The sequence below is a fragment of the Eubalaena glacialis genome, chromosome 2, assembly GCF_028564815.1.
Source record: "Eubalaena glacialis isolate mEubGla1 chromosome 2, mEubGla1.1.hap2.+ XY, whole genome shotgun sequence".
Classification (NCBI taxonomy): domain Eukaryota; kingdom Metazoa; phylum Chordata; class Mammalia; order Artiodactyla; family Balaenidae; genus Eubalaena; species Eubalaena glacialis.
In genome coordinates, this window is record NC_083717.1 from 12,729,258 (window position 1) to 12,747,350 (window position 18,093).

At 44.2% G+C, this 18,093-nt stretch overlaps 1 protein-coding gene across 1 annotated transcript in view; it reads left to right on the forward strand.

Annotated features, from left to right (window-relative positions):
• Nucleotides 1-1,701: 1,701 nt before the first annotated feature.
• Nucleotides 1,702-18,093, forward strand: part of C2H10orf67 (chromosome 2 C10orf67 homolog) — a 115,119-nt gene continuing 98,727 nt past the window's right edge. Inside the window, exon 1 of the mRNA XM_061181585.1 lies at nt 1,702-2,092. Coding sequence (XP_061037568.1) covers nt 1,929-2,092 — 164 coding nt within the window. The 5' untranslated portion in view covers nt 1,702-1,928. The remainder of the gene's footprint in view (nt 2,093-18,093) is intronic.

An 18,093-nucleotide genomic window follows, 5' to 3' on the forward strand; every position in this document is an offset into this window, starting at 1 on the left:
TTATGGATTATTTCCAACCACCCCGAGACAGGTTGATTATCTAGTTTATACTGGTGAGAAAAGAGAGGCTCAGAGATGTTAAAACAAAAACAAAAACCTTGCCCAATGTACTAAAACAAGTTTCAGAGCTACCATTTTTTTTCTAATGTTTAATCCAGAGCTCACAAGCTTTCCATTAACAACCATCAATGAACTCAACATGTGATACAAAAGGCCTGCATTTAGTATAATAAATTCTCTGACAGTGACAGTATTGGAGGCGGGAATATGATCTGAAATGAACAATTTTATAAGGCAGAACACCTGAGAGATAAATGTAGTTAACTGATAAGTGTTATGTAGTTCATAGTTTCAAAAAACAATCATCATCATAACTTGGTCTCCTAGACACTGAAATCTGAAGCTCCTTGATATGCTATATAGCATGGGCAAACAAAGAGGTTTTGTTCAGTACATGATTTTGTGGGATGGTGTAACTATGCAATCCCTATAGGTCAACAAACACTGCACAGAGCTGACCAATGACTCATGAAATCTACTGTGAGATCTCCCTCCTCAGTTTCAAAATATTCATTTAGCATTGCATTAGTGAAACAGCCAACAGCTTGTCAGTCTTTTCACTATCTTGGTCTGGTTCAAAATGGATCAGGCTTTTTAACTTGGAATTTTACTCATTTAAAAAATTTCATATGCATTGTGGTAAAATAAAAATTCACTTAAGACAATTTAATTTATACATATATTACGCTTACATATATATATTTTTAAAATACTCTTTTCATTATATAGCAAAATTTTCCTACGTAGACTTAGAAGTTAGATTTTGAAAATAAAAACCACCATAGAGTAAAAGTAGCTCTTTTTCTCCTTTCTTCAACTTCCCGAAGGAAAAAATGAATCTTCACGGAAGACTGTGTTGACACTGGTTATGAATTTTGTTTGGCATTTGGGACTTTTCATCTTTGTCTTTAAATATAAGAGTAGTGATAATGCTACAGTGATTTATTCTTTGTATTTTGAGCATCCAATACCAAACTAACTTCTTTTTACATAATTATTATGAGAGAGAAGAAAATATTTTGTTTTCCTGTAGACAACAGATTGAAATGCTTAGTTCTAAATTGAAATTACTTAGTTCTAAAACCAGGCAATGACATATTGATGATATCAGAATAGATGTTTGCTATCATTGTCAATGAGTGGTACATAATTTAAAATAAAGGATTAGCAACAGTTTCACTATAAGGAACCTATTATTGTAGAAGCAGTAAAAATGAATTCCACACAACACGGTATAGCTTAAAACGATGCGTTAGTTCTACCTTTTATATTAAATAGGAATGTAAGCCTGATTAATCTCTGCAAAAAAATTTTTTGTCCACGAACACTTACGTTTGTGGCCAACTGGCAGGTATAGGCAATTCATCAGGCTGCCTGCTTCCCTCTTATTATGGGATTGCTCTGAGAGCCCAAGGCTCGTTATGCAAAGGGCATCGTTATTAGATGGGTGCACTATTTTTCATCCTCCCGGAAGCTGACCCTTAGCATAGGAAGGAAGGTCAGGAAAGCGAGGGCCGTCGAGCTTCCGTCTAACGTCGCGAGGCGAGGGGTGTTGACGTAGGAAAACAGCTCAGGCATCCACGCCCCCTAGTGCGCGGGCCTCGCAGGAGGCTGAGCTCAGAGCTTTAGCACAGGAGAAGGCGCGGAGAGTTCGGGGCGTGGTGGGCTGCCGCAGGGTTATCTACAGGAGTCCGGCTCTCCTGGGGACATGTCAGCGGCGGCCTGGCCCGTGCGCACCGAGAGAAGGAAGCTGTGAGCCAGGCGGGCAGTGGAAGCGGCAGCGAGTCGACTCCCGGGCAGTCTCCAGGCCGCCCGCGGCGCCCGCGCCCACAGGATTCCGGCGCTCTGCCGGTTCCCCGGGAGTCGCCATGGCAACGAACGCCGGGTCCTGGACTCGGCGGGAGGCGCCCGGCCCAGCTGCCACCTCCGCGGCTCCCATGGAGAGCTGTGCCGACGCGCCCGAGACCGAGGAGTGCTGGAAGATCATCGAGAACCTCGAGTCCACTATTGAACAATTCCAGTTCAGCCCCAGGTGACCGGCGCGAGCTGCGGCGCTCCGGCCCGCGCTGCCTGCCCCTCCCGCAGGTCAACCCGGCGCCCCGCGACCCTTCCCGCGCTCCACCGCTCCCCGGGCTCCTGGCTCCAGGCCACAGGGCTGCTGTTTTGATTTCTAAAATGTACTACTGTACACTAAGCACGAACTCTGGAGCCAGACTGCCTGGGTTCGAATCCTAATGACACGCTACAGGGTCCAAGAGTTGGGCGAGTTAGCTAACTTCTCTGTGCCTGTTATCTCATCGGGGAAGCAGCCGCGATGGTGATGGTGACGCATAGTGCCTCCTTAATAGTTCATAGCGAACATCCAGTGAGTTAATCTAAGTAAGGTGTTTGGAAGAATGCCATACATATAGCGTACATAGTACCACAGAAGTGTTTGCCAATATAACTATCTGTTATTGACCCTTCTCTATAGTTTTTCCATCTCAATCCTTCTTTGACCCCTCTGCTCCAGTTTTATTTGGATAATGTAGAGCTGATGTTTCTCGGGGAAAAAAAAAAAAAAAAAGGTACTTTTCTTTCTAAAAACCTTTTGAAATCCGTAAGTGGCCTGCGCTAGGTTAGCTGCTGTGGAGGCCCTAAGACAAGGGCCTCGTGGTGCCCCGTGGGCTGGCTGAGAGGCAAGCCCCGCCCACTGAGGCCGCTCCCGAGTGGAAAGAAGGGACTAGAGCCCAGTGGTGGGGGCCGACGCAGTGAAATGGTGCCGCCAGACCAGCTGCCCCCGCTCAACTGTATTAAGTGGGTGCGTTTGTTAAAAGGGATCCGAACCTGGTTGATTGGTGGTTGTGAAAACACATATTGGCAGCAGCGGACGGTAAGCTCGGTGGGCAAAGTGTCTCACCTGTTCTAGTGGTTGACTGAGAGGAATGACTTCCTGCCCTGTGTTCCGCAGCATTCCGTGGTGGGGAGCTTCTCCAGCAAAACGCACTGGCGGTGCTCAGCGGCCAGACTGACAGTGCCAGGGGCTCAGTTAGTGCTTGCTGCGTGAACAAAGGAACCACTGATGCCCGTGTGAGTTTCTCTTCACCTGCAGTGCCGGGGGGGACTGTGCTGGTGCTCAGGTGTCTGGTGTGAGCGGGAGAGGCTCAGTACTGACTGCAGTCCCGGAATGAGGGAAGAATCAGCCCGTGAGGAAGCAGCGGTCCACAAACCAACATAAGCCCATCCTTTGTGAAGTTTAGTTCTAGTCAGGAAACCAGCGATAAACAAGCAGACTCTATAATAAATAAGTTAAGTGGTGGTGAGTGCTAAGGGGGAAACAGAGCCGAAGAAATAGTGTGTGGAGTGGGGAAGGAGGTTGTAATTTTAGATACTGTGGTCAAGGAAGGCTTCTTGGAGATGACTTTGGGGGGAAGACCTGCAGGCTGGAGGGGGAACCCTCTCAGGGAACAAAGTGTTCCAGGCAAGACAGGAAGCAGAGGAGAGTGGGCGTGGGTGTCATCAGGAGGCTGGTGCGTCTGGAGCAGGGGGAGAGGAGAGAGCAGTGGAGATGAGGTCAGAGGTAAGGGGATGGTGCCGGATGGCCTGGGACCTAGATCCTTGTAAGGACTTCAGCATTGACCTTGAATGAGGTGGTCAGATGTGTTTTTTCAACACCGCCAAGCAATTCTCCAATTCTCAGCAGACACTGACTGGGTGTGTCCTGTAGTTTGCTTATTTATTTATTTTTAATTGAAGTATAGTTGCTGTACAATATTATGTAAGTTACAGGTGTACAATATAGTGATTCACAATTTTTAAATGTTATACTCTTCTTACAGTTATTATAAAATATTGGCTATATTCCCCGTGTTGTACATTATATCCTGTAGCTTACTTAATACTTTGTACCTCTTAATCCCCTACCCCTGTGTTGCCCCTCCCTCTTTCCCTCTCCCTACTGGTAACCACTATTTTGTTCTTGTGTCCTGTAGTTGAACTGGAGATAGTGTCAGATTCCATAGGTTAAGGGCTCAGTCCCACAGGACTGCCCCTGTCCTCCCTCTTTAGAGGCCAATTGCAAGTCCAGGTTGTCACCTGTGCTTCTGACAACCAGCTATAACTCAGAGGTTCCTCAAGTTCAGTTGATTTGCTAGAGTGGCTCACAGGACTCAAGAATCCAGTTTACCTACTCGGTTACTGGTTTATTACAAAGAATATTAAAGGATATGAATGAAGAGCCAGAGGAAGAGATACATAGGGCGAGGTCTGGAAGGGTCTGGAGCACAAGAGCTTCTGTCCCTGTGGAGTTTGGGGTGCACCACCCTCCTGGCACATGAGTTCATTCTTGTTCACCAACCTGGAAGCTCTCTGAACCCTGTAATTCAGGGATGTTTATGAAGGCTTCATTGCATGGGCAGAATTGATCGAATCATTGACTTTTTGTGATTGATTCAGCCTCCAGCCCTCTCCAGAGGTGGAATTGGGGGTTGGGATGGAAAGTTCTAACCCTCTCATCATGGTTGGTTCCCCTGGCAACCACCCCCATCCTTAGGGGCTTTTCAAAAGTCACCTCATTCACATAAAATCAGGTGTGGTTGAAAGGGGCTTCTCACGAATAGCCAAAGACACCCCGTTCACCTTTTTCCACTGTTTCAGAAACTGAGGACAGAAGACCAAATATTATCAGTATAACAAAAGATTCTCTCATGGTGCTTGTCGCTTAGGAAATTCCAAGGGTTTGGGCTGTTGTGAGGCAGGAAGCATGGATGAAGACCAAAATATGTATATTTTTATTATAAATCACACTGTCACAGATGGGAAGACAGGAGGGGATTGGAGGAGAGGAATGACATAATCTGGTTTATCTTTCAACGGAATTACTCTGGCAATTGTTTTGATATCAGACTATAGTGAGGACATGGGTAGAAACAGTGAAACCAGTTAAGGGGCTAGGACAATATGCTTGGTGAAAAATGACCGTGGTGGTAGCAGGAGTTGGAGGTGGTGAGACTAGTCAGGTTCTAGATCTATGTTGAAGGTAGGACTGATAGGCACAGAGTGGGAGCTGGCTAACTGGGAGGATAGAGTTGCCATGAACTGGGATGGAGAAGAATAGGACACGAATAGCTTTGGGGGGAATATCATAAGCTTACTTTTGGACATAATATCTCAGATGTAACTCTTAGCCATCCATCTAGGCTGTTAAGTTGGTAGTTGGTTATGTGAGTCTTTAGAGAAGGAACAGTAATTTACCCTGTACTCTTCTGAGTTCTTGGCTGAGACAGCCCCGGTTATAAAAGATTAACAAGAGGAAAACAAACAAGTTTATTAACATGCATGTCTCATGTATACCTAGGAGTTACCCAGGAAAAATGAGTAAAACTCCAAGATGGCCCAAGCCACCGCTTTAAATACCATCTTCAGCTGAAGACAAAAGAAAGATGTAGGGTGGAGGGAGGCCAGTTATGGGAGGTTACCAAGAAGTCCAGTAAAAAAGGGTAAGGTCTGTTATGCAGATTTAAAGGGGTGTCTTCTCCTTTAGTAAGATTCTTTTGTGAGTTAGAGTCATTTTCCTGGTAGGAGAGGAAGACACAAATGGAGAGTTCCTTTATAAATGTAAATTTCTCTTACAAAGGGGTAACTTCTACTCTGTTTCCAGGGCTTCACCTGTGTCTGCAGTTTCTCAAAAATAATTAGCTCAAAATAATCCTTATGCTAAAGGGGCATATTTCGGGGTGCCATATTCTGCTACCTTTAAAGCCTAAAGTTCAGAAGAGAGGCCCAGGATGGCTGTACCATGTACCAAAATAATCCTTATGCTAAAGGGGCATATTTCGGGGTGCCATATTCTGCTACCTTTAAAGCCTAAAGTTCAGAAGAGAGGCCCAGGATGGCTGTACCATTGTGGGGGTAATTGGCACAAAGATGCATCTAGAGCTGGGAAACTTGGTCAGATCACCCAGGCAGTGAGTGAAAAGAAGTGTGTGAGCCTTGGGGCACATCAAAGTTGTGTGCTCTTTGAAGAGGAAAAAGGTGGAAGCAACATTTTCCTTAGTTAAAATTGAGCAGTACACCATAGTGAAAGTTTGGTGCACTTAATGCCACTTTCTTTGACTAATTCATTAATGAGCATTTGTTAGGATAGATTATTCTAGGATTTAGTGAGATGTGTCGTTGCATTCTATTAATAAATATTCATGGACCTATTTTCTGTAAGTTAACATGTTAATTTTGGATCTAATTTATTTGAAAAAAACCCTGTAATTGCTATTTTTCCAAGACAGTATTTTATGCATAACAACTAAGCTATTATTCAGAAATCAAATTGTTAAACCTGTAAATAAGGACTGTGTAGGAACCACTTAGTTTGTTGTGATGTTGGTTTCCATTCTAGGCAGAGGGGTTGTTATCTAAAATTAGAGACATTTGGAATTTGATGGGAAGCTGAAGAATGAACTTTCATGTTTCACTTAGATTCTGAATGAGCCAGAACTTTCTAAATCAGTCATTCAAAAAGTTAGGACCAGTTAGGGATAGTAGAGCCATAGGCCTGTTCTCACCAGAGATGGAGGGTAAGACTCTGTCACTTCAGGCTTGTGGTTTTTTGTTTTTTGGATTTTTTTTGGCCATGCCATGTGGCTCGCAGGATCATAGTTCCCCAACCGGGGATTGAACCAGCACCCTCAGCAGTGAGAGCGTGGGGTCCTAACCAGTGGACCACCAGGGAATTCCCAGGCTTGTGATTTTTAGATTAACCTTCGCAACTTGAAGGTTCGTATTAGGGGACTTACTGTACTTACAACCTTTGAGCCTCAGCTTCCATATCTTAAGAACAAGAAAGGTAAATAACCTGAGAAGAAAGTGTGTGTGTATTAAGACGTATATCTTGACTAAGCACACAGGACAAGTTAAGCGTTCAATTGTTTTGGGGTTTTTTTGGCTGCGTTGGCTCTTCGTTGCTGCGCGTGGGCTTTTCTCTAGTTGCGTCGAGCGGGGGCTACTCTTCGTTGCGGTGCTCGGGCTTCTCGTTGTGGTGGCTTCTCTTGTTGCGGAGCACGGGCTCTAGGCGTGCAGCTTCAGTAGTTGCAGCACGCGGGCTCAGTAGTTGTGGCTCGCAGGCTTAGTTGCTCTGCAGCATGTGGGGGATCTTCCGGGACCAGGGCTGGAACCCGTGTCCCCTGCATTGGCAGGCGGATTCTTAACCACTGGACCACCAGGGAAGTCCGCATTCAAGTTGTTAAATAACAAAATTCAACCCAGTAGATTTGATGATCTAATTGGTTTAATTAGGTGATTCATGAATTGGGCAGCATTCTGTCTAGCAATTAGAAGGGTGCTCCAAGGGGGCTGTACAAAATGGGAGGTTTCTATAGGAAAAAGAGCTATTAGTGAAAGAGAAGAAAGCATTGCTTTTAGGCTAGGGCTTATCTTTTTGGGGAAAGGGAAAGGCAGGGGTTTTATCATGCAGATTGCCTCTTCTTCCTCTGGGGGCGGAATGGAGAGCCCCCCACCCCCCCATGACAGATTATCTTCTTGGTGCTGACCAGAAAATTCCAGACTGGTTGATTAGGGTTACATTTCTGGGGAAGGTTGAAACTGCAATTAAGTCAAGTATTAAGTCTAGATTTGGTATCACGGGCTTTAGAACGAGTAATGCCATTTTGAGCCTGTGGTTTTCTCTTTAACACAGTAAATAGGCACTAATATTATTTCTAGACACCCTGGAGGAGGTATCTATAAAATTCTTGAACCTGGTTTTAAAATATCATACTGTATTACTATAATATTATGACATCAGACGGAATAGCTGAAAACATTATTCCAAGTTTCTAAATCATATCCTGAAGATATATGTATTTGGGGTGGGTTTTTTTTTTTTTTGCACCTCTATTTTTTTTTTCTAGCTTTGAGATATAATTGACATGTAACATTATATATTTATCATAAAACCTACTCACATTCATAATTTACCACCTACCACAGATCTTTTGCTTAAAGTGGGAAGGAAGGAAAGAACATACATGGCCAAGCTTATTGAAAAATGCAGCTGAGTAGTAAAAAGGAGCCGTTTGGTGCTGGAAAGGGTAAAGGATTGCATTTCCAGGCTGGAAGGGTGAGTCACTGAGTTCTGTTAAATGGGAGGCGTTGCAGAATATAAAGAAGCAGGTTAAGTTTAGGTGGTTGTTTGTATTTATTGTATTGATGTAGCACTCAGAGTCCAAACAGGAGGCAGAAACCTCACCAGTATTTGAACAGGGAACAAACATTTCCCGTTTCTTATTAAATATTAAAGAGGATTTTTAACTAGTAAAAGGTGGTAAAGGTGATAAAAGACCCTCAGCAGCATTGTCGTAGCGAATGCAAATGCAGCTGTGACCCCAAGGGCAGAGGAGGCGTAAACGCAGAAGGGACTAAGATTAAGCAGGCTCCCACCACACCAAATGCTGAGATTAAGACCTCTTGGGAGAGGATGCGGCTGGTGGTAGAGACACCTGCCAGAGGGTGCTGACCAGAGTGTTAGCGAGTCCAAGCTTGCTCTGCTCGCCGTACCACAGGCAGGTAAATCGGGAGACAAGGTGTTGAGGCAAGGAACATGACTTTATTCGGAAAGCTGGCAGACGGAAAAGATGGGAGACTAATATCTCCAAAAAAACCCATCTTATCGGGGTTTGGATACCAGTTTCTTTGATGGAACAGAGAGGGGGAGGGAGTGAGGATGTAAAGTAAAAAGGCCATAAGTCTTGCAAATATCTCCTGGAATGGCCAGCCTCAGGGAGGGGATGTGTTAATTTCTTCTTTCTTGCAGCCATTCACAAGTGGACAGGGTCAGGATGTTTCCCTGAACAAAGGCACTTTTGTTTAACATTCAGGCAGAGGGGCAGGGTTCCCCAAGGCAGGCCATTATGTATAGAGAGTATCCTTTTAGTGAACAAAAGCAACGGGAAGCAAAGGTTAAAATAAAAGAAACAGATCCAACATGGAGTCTGATTTAGCTCTTCCTGGTAACAAGAGCTGGTCCATGTGTTACCAAGGTCCGGCTGCTCGCCGCTGGAAAGCCAATTGTCGAGAGACAAGTGTCGGTAGGAAAGGAAAGGTTGCTTTATTTCGGAGGCCCGCAACTGGAGGCGGGGAGGGCGGACGCCTGTTCAAAGGCCGACTCCCATCCAACTCCGACAATCAGGAGGCAAGAGCCTTTATAGACAGAGCGAGGCGGCTACATGCAGAAACAGCACAGTCAGCTCTGACAGTCATCTTGAAATTGGTCATCGGTGGTCTGACCTGTGTCATCTCGATTGTTTTAGGTACAGTTAATCTTCAGTTCCAGGGTCGGTTTGTTTCCATTTCTTTGAGGCCAATTCTTGGAATTGTGGCAGCTTACGTCATGGCTACAGCCTGGTCATCACGTAGTTAACTTCTTCCACCTGGTGAAGGTTTCAGTATCTATAAGACAGCTCACGGGATATGGCTCAGAATATTACCTATAGCCCTTAAGGAGGAACTAAAGGTCCTTGACTTTGCTTAATGACTAAACTATTATTATTTGGTCTCCTTTGACTGTCTTCCTTTGTTTCTGCATTTTCTCACTTCTCTGATTAAACTTATTCTTTGGCTAAAGTTTTTCCACAGACAAAATGCAGCCTGAGGACATGGGGTGGGGCAAGTACCATAGGGTCCTTCTCCGTTTCACATGGGCATGGCTTGTTTAGTGGCCAAGGAACTTGGTGAAAGATACAGGCAAGCCAAGGTTCTATACATAGCTGGGAGATCCATATCGTCATTCTTGAAGGTCCTGAGTCCTCAAAAGTCCTGTCTGTTTTTGGGGAGTTGCTGTATTTTTCCATTAATATTTGCCGTTGGACATGGAAATGCTGAGAGTTACTCCAGAGAAACTCCTGGGTTCCAGACATAGTTCTTGACTCCATTGTGTACCAACAACCTGTTTTCCTCTTGATAATCTGAATTAATCACTTCAACCAGTAGAGTGCCCCCTTTCTCTGCCTTTGGTTTAGTGGTGTAAGGATCACGCAGTGTGGCCAGGTACCAGTTCAATTCACTCTCATCTAATTCAGTGGAGACATTGTTGTGCTTCCTGGTAGAAGCATTCTCCCCTTGGGAACTAAGACCTCCAAGCCAGCAGATCATGAAGTTGCTGGGACAGGAAAGCAGTGATTTTAGGGGTGGATTATTAGGTGTAAGAGTGAGAGGATCCTCTTCCACTTTTACCCCTCAATTCCTGGACCTGTGGCTGTGGGAGAGATGGCGTCTTGTACTGATTCAAAGTGTAGAGGAAGAAAAATAATTTTGTTGCAGGAAGGGGGACCCCTTCCAGGGCCCAAGAGTGGGCTCTTGTCTAACACTCAGAAATGAATTGTCCGAGGAGACACACATGTTGGCAAAGCAAGAGACTTTATTGGGAAGGGGTGCCTGGGTGGAGAGCAGCAGGGTGAGGGAACCCAGGAGAACTGCTCTGCCATGTGGTTTGCAGTCTCGGGTTCTATGGTAATGGGGTTAGTTTCCGGGTTGTCTCTGGCCAGTCATTCTGACTCAGGGTCCTTCCTGGTGGTGCGCTTATCGCTCAGCCAAGATGGATTCCAGCGAGAAGGATTCTGGGAGGTTGGTAGGACATATGGGCTTGCATCTCCTCTCTCCTTTTGACCTTTCCCGAATTCTTCCGGATGGTGGTAGCTTGTTAGTTCCACGTTCCTTACCAGAACCTCCTGTTGTCAAGATAACTCATGCAAGTGGCTACTATCTTGTCTGGCCAGGGTGGGCGGTTTCAGTCAGTGGTTCCCCTAACAATTTTCCTTCTACCCTTTCTATGTTGTTGGCTGAGACTCCCCCCGCACCCCACCCTGTAAAAAAAGACAGATTAACTGGAGAAAAAAAAATACCACCAACAGAAGTTTAATAACATGTATACCTCCTGTATACAAGGGAGATACCCAGGAAAACTGAATAACTCCCTGAAATGGCCCATGCCACCACCTTAAATATCATCTCCAGCTAAACACAAAAGAAGATGTTGAGGGTGAGGATGGAGCCAGTTATGGGAGGTTCCGAGGAAAAGCGTGGTAAACAAGGGGATGGTTGTTATGCAGCTTTAAGTCCATGCCTTCTACATTGATAAGAGTTTCTAGAGATTTAGTCATTCTCCTCTTCCCGGTACAGCCAGGAAGACAAGCTTACAACAGAGATTTTCCTTACAAATGCAAATGCCTCTTACAAAAGGGTAACATTTATTCTGTTTTCAGAGCTTCTCCTGTGTCTGTAGTTTCTTTTCTTTTTTTTTTTAATATTTTACCATTTTATTTTATTTATTTATTTTATAAATTTATTTATTTATTTATTTATTTTTGGCTGCATTGGGTCCTCGTTGCTGCACACGGGCTTTCTCTAGTTGTGGTGAGCGGGGGCTACTCTTTGCTGTGGTGCCCGGGCTTCTCATTGCAGTGACTTCTCGTTGCGGAGCATGGGCTCTAGGCGCCGGGCTTCAGTAGTTGTGGCACGTGGGCTCAGTAGTTGTGGCTCACAGGCTCTAGAGCGCAGGCTCAGTAGTTGTGGCACACAGGCTTAGTTGCTTTGCGGCTTGTGGGATCTTCCCGGACCAGGGCTCGAACCCATGTCCCCTGCATTGGCAGGAGGAGTCTTAACAACTGCGCCACCAAGGAAGTCCTGTAGGTTCTTAAAAATAACTAGCTCAAGATAATCCTTATGTCAAAGAGGCATATTTTGGGGTGGCAAATTCTGCTCCCCTTTAAAAGCATGTACTACATCCTATAAGACAGAACCACATCCTTTCGTGGATTTGTCTCTCAACTGTCATGACTGAGTCTTCAATAAGCCATTCTACCTTTCCACTAGGTCAGCTCTACTGGGTATGGGATATGTGATAAGACTGTTACCCCAAAACTGGGTTCACCTCTTGGTGGGTGTTGAGCCAAAAGACACAACCAAGCCAAAGATTGGGAGAAGGAATGATTTATTACTTGCAGCAAGTAAGGAGGACACCAGGGATCTTTCCCAAAGCAATTTCTCCCCAAACAGCAAGATTGGGGAAGTTTTAAGCTAAGGGTACATGCATATTCATGAAGGGACTTGAGTAGAGGAGAATTCAGCATAGAATTGGGGCAGAAGTTGACAGAGTCCAAGCTTTAGTTGATTGAAGTCAGGAGGGTCAACGTCATCATTCCATCCTCCACCTGGGTGGGGGCCTTAGTTCCTGCAGAACTCAAAGATATATTATTATGTATATCTCTTGAGGAGGAACTAGGACCCTGTTTTATCACTGACCTATTGTTTCTTGACTGCATTTCCTTTGTTCCTGCATTTCCCTCACTTCCGGTAAGGTAATTAATTATGGAGACCTGTTCAAGGGCAAGCATTGTGGGCAGGCTTAGATCACAAAATGGCTTAGGCCAAAAATGGCTTCTCTTATGTCAAGAAAGCCATGCCTGGCTCTCTTTCTTCATGAACCCTCCTGCCTTATCTGCTTATAAGACGAGTCAATTCCGTGGTCATGAGTCCATTGCTGTACTTCTTTTGCTGTGAAATAGAGTACCTTGATTAGAAGTGATGCCATGCCCAATGTCATGATGGTGGATAAGGCCTTCTGTGAATCAATGGATGATGGTTCTGATCTCAGGTGGCCCCGGCCTGCAGTGGCATGAAGCAGGATTTTGGTTCCCGGCCAAAGATTGAAGTCAGGCCTCGGCAGTGAGAGCACCAAATCCTAGCCACTAGACCACCAGGGAACAGTGGCCAGTGACAAGGCCCTGGCCTGTACGGCTTTGCAGAAAGTGAATTTCCACAAAGAAATGGGAAGTAGTGAAACAAAGTGTTTATTAGGAGGAAAAAGAGTACGTGTGGATAGACGCATAGGCGGCCTCAGAGAGAGAGAGTCGTGCCCTCGTGGTAGTTTGAATCACTTATATTGGGCATTTCTTCTGGGTTTCCTTTGGCCAATCAACTTGCTTTGCCTGGTTCTGAGTCCGTATTTGTTTTATCTCAGGGTCCTCCCCTGCGTGCGCGCATCTCTTAGCCAAGATGGATTCTAGTGAAGAGGCCTGTGGGTAGGTTGACGTCACTCCCTTTTGACCTCCAAGGAGCCTTTCTGCTCTTGTATAGTCAGGAGGGTCGCCTTGACCTCAAGAATGAGAAATATGTGGTCTCTTATCTGGGCAGGGCTCAGCTCCTCCTCCTCTTCAACTTGGAGTATCTGTCCACAGGGGACAAACCCCAGCTGCTCAGCCTGGGGCCCATCTATCTCCTGCCTCAGTTCTGGTAGATGCGTCATGGTCAGGGAATGCAAATCCATATCCAGTATATGTCTATCCCAATGAGGATGATGGGAGAGGTTCAATGTTATCAACCTGCCACCAGGTGGCTGGCTATCCTCACTAGTAAATATTGCCATATTAGGGGCTCAGTGCCATATTAGGGGCTCCCTACGTGGGCTGATTAGGCCCTCAGGGCTTGCAGCAGTCAGGCCAGCCTTGGTAAGGAGAAGTCCATTTTTTTTAACTCCATCCCTGCCACCATGGCCATTTTGTTGAAGGGCGATTGAGCGAGAACTGGGGTGGCTGTGGAAACTGACTGATATCCACAGGGTGTGTCTTGTTGCCTACCTGATTACTGAGCACTTTTTCTACAGTGGATCATTGGTGAGCATTCACATGGGGCACAAAATTTTTACAGCCCTTGCCCATTCTTAAAGCCTCATCCATGGAACTCTCCCTTAGACTTGCTTGTCACCAGTCTCTCAATCTTGTTCCTTCCAAGTTCCTGACCATCCAGTTAAGCCTTTAGCAACTACCCATAAATTAATACAGATGTGTGGTTCTGGCCATTTCTCATCCAGAAAAAGTAGTAAACCAAATGTACTACTTCAGGTTCTGTTCAGTGGGAGGACTTTTCTTCATGACTATTTTTCAGGGTCACCTCCGAGTGAGGCTGTAAGACGGCAGGTATCTACCTTCTGGTGGCAGCTCCATCGTTAACCAGGCTTGAGTTTTTTCTTCCTCAGCCCATCATCCAGAACGTCCCATGAGGCCATAGCTGTGGATTGAGGGGGAAGAGGCACAGGGCCACTTACTCCTATAAATTGCTTCCCTTCTACCTGAGTCTGGTGTCTTATATGCCACTCCCACCTGATGAGAGATTGAAGCTGCTCTTGCACAACTTCATGGTTTGGCGGTTCAGACAAAACCCAGTTTGTCCTGGGAAACCCAGGCTATAAGGTCACCTGGTGACTCATGGTTAGGCATTCAGTCACTTCCAAGGCTCAGTAGCAAGCTAGAGGCTCTTTTCTCAAAAGGATGATAGTCATCTACACAAGAGGGCATAAGATTTACTTCAAAATCCTAGAGGTCTATGGTGCGATTTTGTGATGGGTGCTTGCCAAAGGGTCAACCAGATCCTACCTGGTTGTTCCAGACACTCTTGAGAGTCCCATTGTATCTGCTTGTTTGTGACATCCAAGTGGAAGAGCAGCTTGTACTGCAATCTAGATTTCTCTTACTCTAGGCTCCAATAAAAGTAGGCTCCTTACTTGTGACTTGGAAAACGGGTTGAAGTAGCACACACAAATGTGGTATATGTTGCTTCCAAATTCACATTTCATTGTTCATTAAGGCCTAAAATACTGACAGTTCTTACTGGGTGAAATTGGTAAAATTTGAGCTTGCTTGAAGGGTGCACATGACTTTTAAAAAATAGTTTATTTTGAAATAATTTCAAATCTACAGAAAAGTTGTCAGAACAGAACTAAGAACTCCCATATCCCCTTCACCTAGATTCTTCAATTCTTAACATTTTACCATATTTGTTTTCTCTCTCCTCCTCCTCCTCCTCCTCTCCCCCTGTACACATTCACACACACATACAAACACTCAGATATTCATTATTATCAGTCTTTTTAGAACCTTTTGAGAGCAAGCTATAGCCATGGTTCCCATCACTCCTAAGCATTCAAGTGTGTTTTCCTAAAAGGGATACTTTCCTACATGACCAACACAGCTCTCAAATCAGCAGATTGACATTGCACAGCCCTATAACAAGCCCCTTTCAAGCTGTGCCAAGTGTACCAGCAATGACTCTTTCTTTCCTTTCTGGTCCAGCATCCTATCTAGGAGTGTGTGTTGTCTTTAGCTATCCTGTCCCCTCAGACATGTTCAGCAGGAAGAGTTCCTCAGCCTCTCCCTGTTGTTCATGTCCTTGACACTTTTTTAAAAAGTACAGACATTCTGTAGCATGACCAGCTCTACCTGGGTCCATCTTCTGTTTCCTTATAACCAGACTCAGGTCATGCATTCTTGGCAGGAATGCTGGAGAAACGGAGTCTTAACCACTGGACCGCCAGGGAAGTCCTAGTAGTCCTGTTCTTAATTTTTCAACAAAATATGCTTTTCCTAATCAAACTTCCACTGACCAGCCTTAGCCTTTAAGCTAAGCTTAGCCCTAGCTGCCATTGATAACTCCCACCTTAATCAGTCACCTCTATGGTGGTTGCCAAATGGTGATTCTGTTTTCATCATTCTTTTCTAATACATTTACTAGAGCTTCCCATTCTCATTTATCTGTTTATTCATTCATTTATGTCAGTGTGGACTGCTGGATTCATATTTCATTCAATAGGTTGTAAGCTGATACTTTAATCATTTATTTATTTAAATTATTTATTTTATTTATTTATTTTCGGCTGCATTGGGTCTTCATTGCTGTGCGCAGGCTTTCTGTAGTTGCGGCGAGTGGTGGCTACTCTTCGTTGCGGTGTGCGGGCTTCTCATTGTGGTGGCTTCTCTTGTTGCAGAGCACGGGCTCTAGGCATGTGGGCTTCTGTAGTTGTGGCATGTGGGCTCAGTAGTTGTGGCTTGCAGGCTCTAGAGTGCAGGCTCAGTAGTTGTGGCACATGGGCTTAGTTGCTTCGAGGCATGTGGGATCTTCCCGGACCAGGGCTCGAACCCGTGTCCCCTGCATTGGCAGGCAGATTCCTAACCACTGCACCACCAGGGAAGTCCCTCATCATTTATTTTGATGCTCAAATTGTCCCAGATATGGCCAGTGGGAATCTCTTCAATCTAGTTTCTGTGTCATTCTCAGGTGTCCCCATCATTTTTTGAGTATTTCCTCGCTTTCTGGAATAACAAGATGTTCCAGGCTCATTTTATACTTTTGTTATCCCAGCTTTGGAACCAGCCATTTTTCCAAGAAGCCCTGGTTCCTTTTAGTGCAGAATGGTATTTAAAAACCAACATCTGAGTGTTCAGTGTGCTCATTATTACTGGGGTGTCATTGCTTCTAGGCTCTCATATTGGACAGAATGAGAAACAAAGGTATATAAATACATGTACGTATGTATGATATATGCACACATTCATATGCACATATATGTACCTATAACTTTTTATCTATCTACGTACATAATTATAAAACCATGCCCTCATGCCAGAACTTCCAATTCCATTACATTGTCTCAAGGTATATTCTAGCCTACTCTTTTTTTAAGTTTGTAAATATCATTTTGGGGACTAAAGAACTTGACTTCTATCATCTTCAGTACATTTACACGTTTGTTCAGTGTATCCAATCTCCCAACCGTGCGGGCTGTCTCCTCTGCCTGCTGCCTCTGTGCTGCTGCCCCTGTTCTCCCAACTGCCCTCCATCCTTGGCTACTGGAACTGTTGGCCTTCTCCTCTGCATGGCTCCCAACCTTTTTCATCATTGAACAATTGACCCATCTCATTGGCCACCATGTTGATTCCTGTCCTCTGGGAAGGGAAGGGAAGGAAAAGGAAGATGGAAAAGGAAGTGACTACGTATGGTTTTGAAAGGTAGAACTGTAGGGAAACTTTGTCCTAGGCTGAGGTACTGCCGAGGTACAGATGTATTTTGTGAACTTTTAACAGGAAGATGTGTGACAGGTGAGTATGGTACATGGGGTATACTTAATGAGAGATGAGGCTTACCACTACCTCAGAATATGTAACATGTTTTCATTTACTTGTTTACTGGTTGTCTCTCCCATTAGAATGTAAGTTCCACGAGAACAAAAACTTTGCCTTGTCCACTGCTGTTATCCTTGGTGCCAAAAATAGTGCCTGGCAAATAGTAGTTACTCAATTATTCTTTGTTAAACGCATGAAGCTCCGAAAAGTAGTTTGCCTGCATATTTTGGAGGTCAGAATAAGAAGATTGAGTTTAATTTTCTTAAGCAGGGGAAGGCTATCAAAGTCCTCCATAGTGGGGTAGTGGTACAACCTGAGTTTTAGTAAGATACCTCTAGGAACAATGGGAATGATAGATGAAAATGACAAAAGATTTGGAGACGCAGTCATTTTAGGAAATGTTTATTATCTATATTTTGTGGGATGTTTGTTCAGGAGTATAAGGATTTTATTTTTATTTCATGTTTTAAAAGATTCCCAAATGTATCATAAAAGAATTTCGTCAAAATTTCTAAAACACATATTCTAGAAAAAAATTCACCACACGGACAGTTTGTCATCAATATTTGTCATCTTTGAGAAGTACCAAGAACATTTTCCCTGAAATTTTATGTCGTCACCACTTAAAAGTTGGTTTCTCCTATTTGTTATAAATTGCTTTAAAAAGTACATTAAAATTTTTTTATCATAATCAATCATATGATTCATCCATTTCTATAGTTCAGTACAATATTGTACATATTTAATTTTAACATAGTGATTATAATTTAGTAGTGGTTTTCACAAATTATTTTCAAAAATGGTTATAGATTTTAGATAGACAAGGCCTTAAATATTGGTGATCTTTTCAGTTGATTGCTATATCTTAGTTTTTTTGTTTTTGTTTTTAAGGAATTGAATACAACAAGCATTTATCAAGAGGATTTTATGGGTCAGGTACTTGTCAAGGACTCTGCAGTGTGTGAGATCTTACCCTCCTTACAAGCTAATATGTTTGCTTGTTACTGTTTTATGGCTGTTGGCAGAAGACATGACTCCTGGGTCAGAGACAAAGGAGTTCATCATGGCAAAAGCAGTATTAGTGATTCATGTTTATTTGCATTGATTCCCC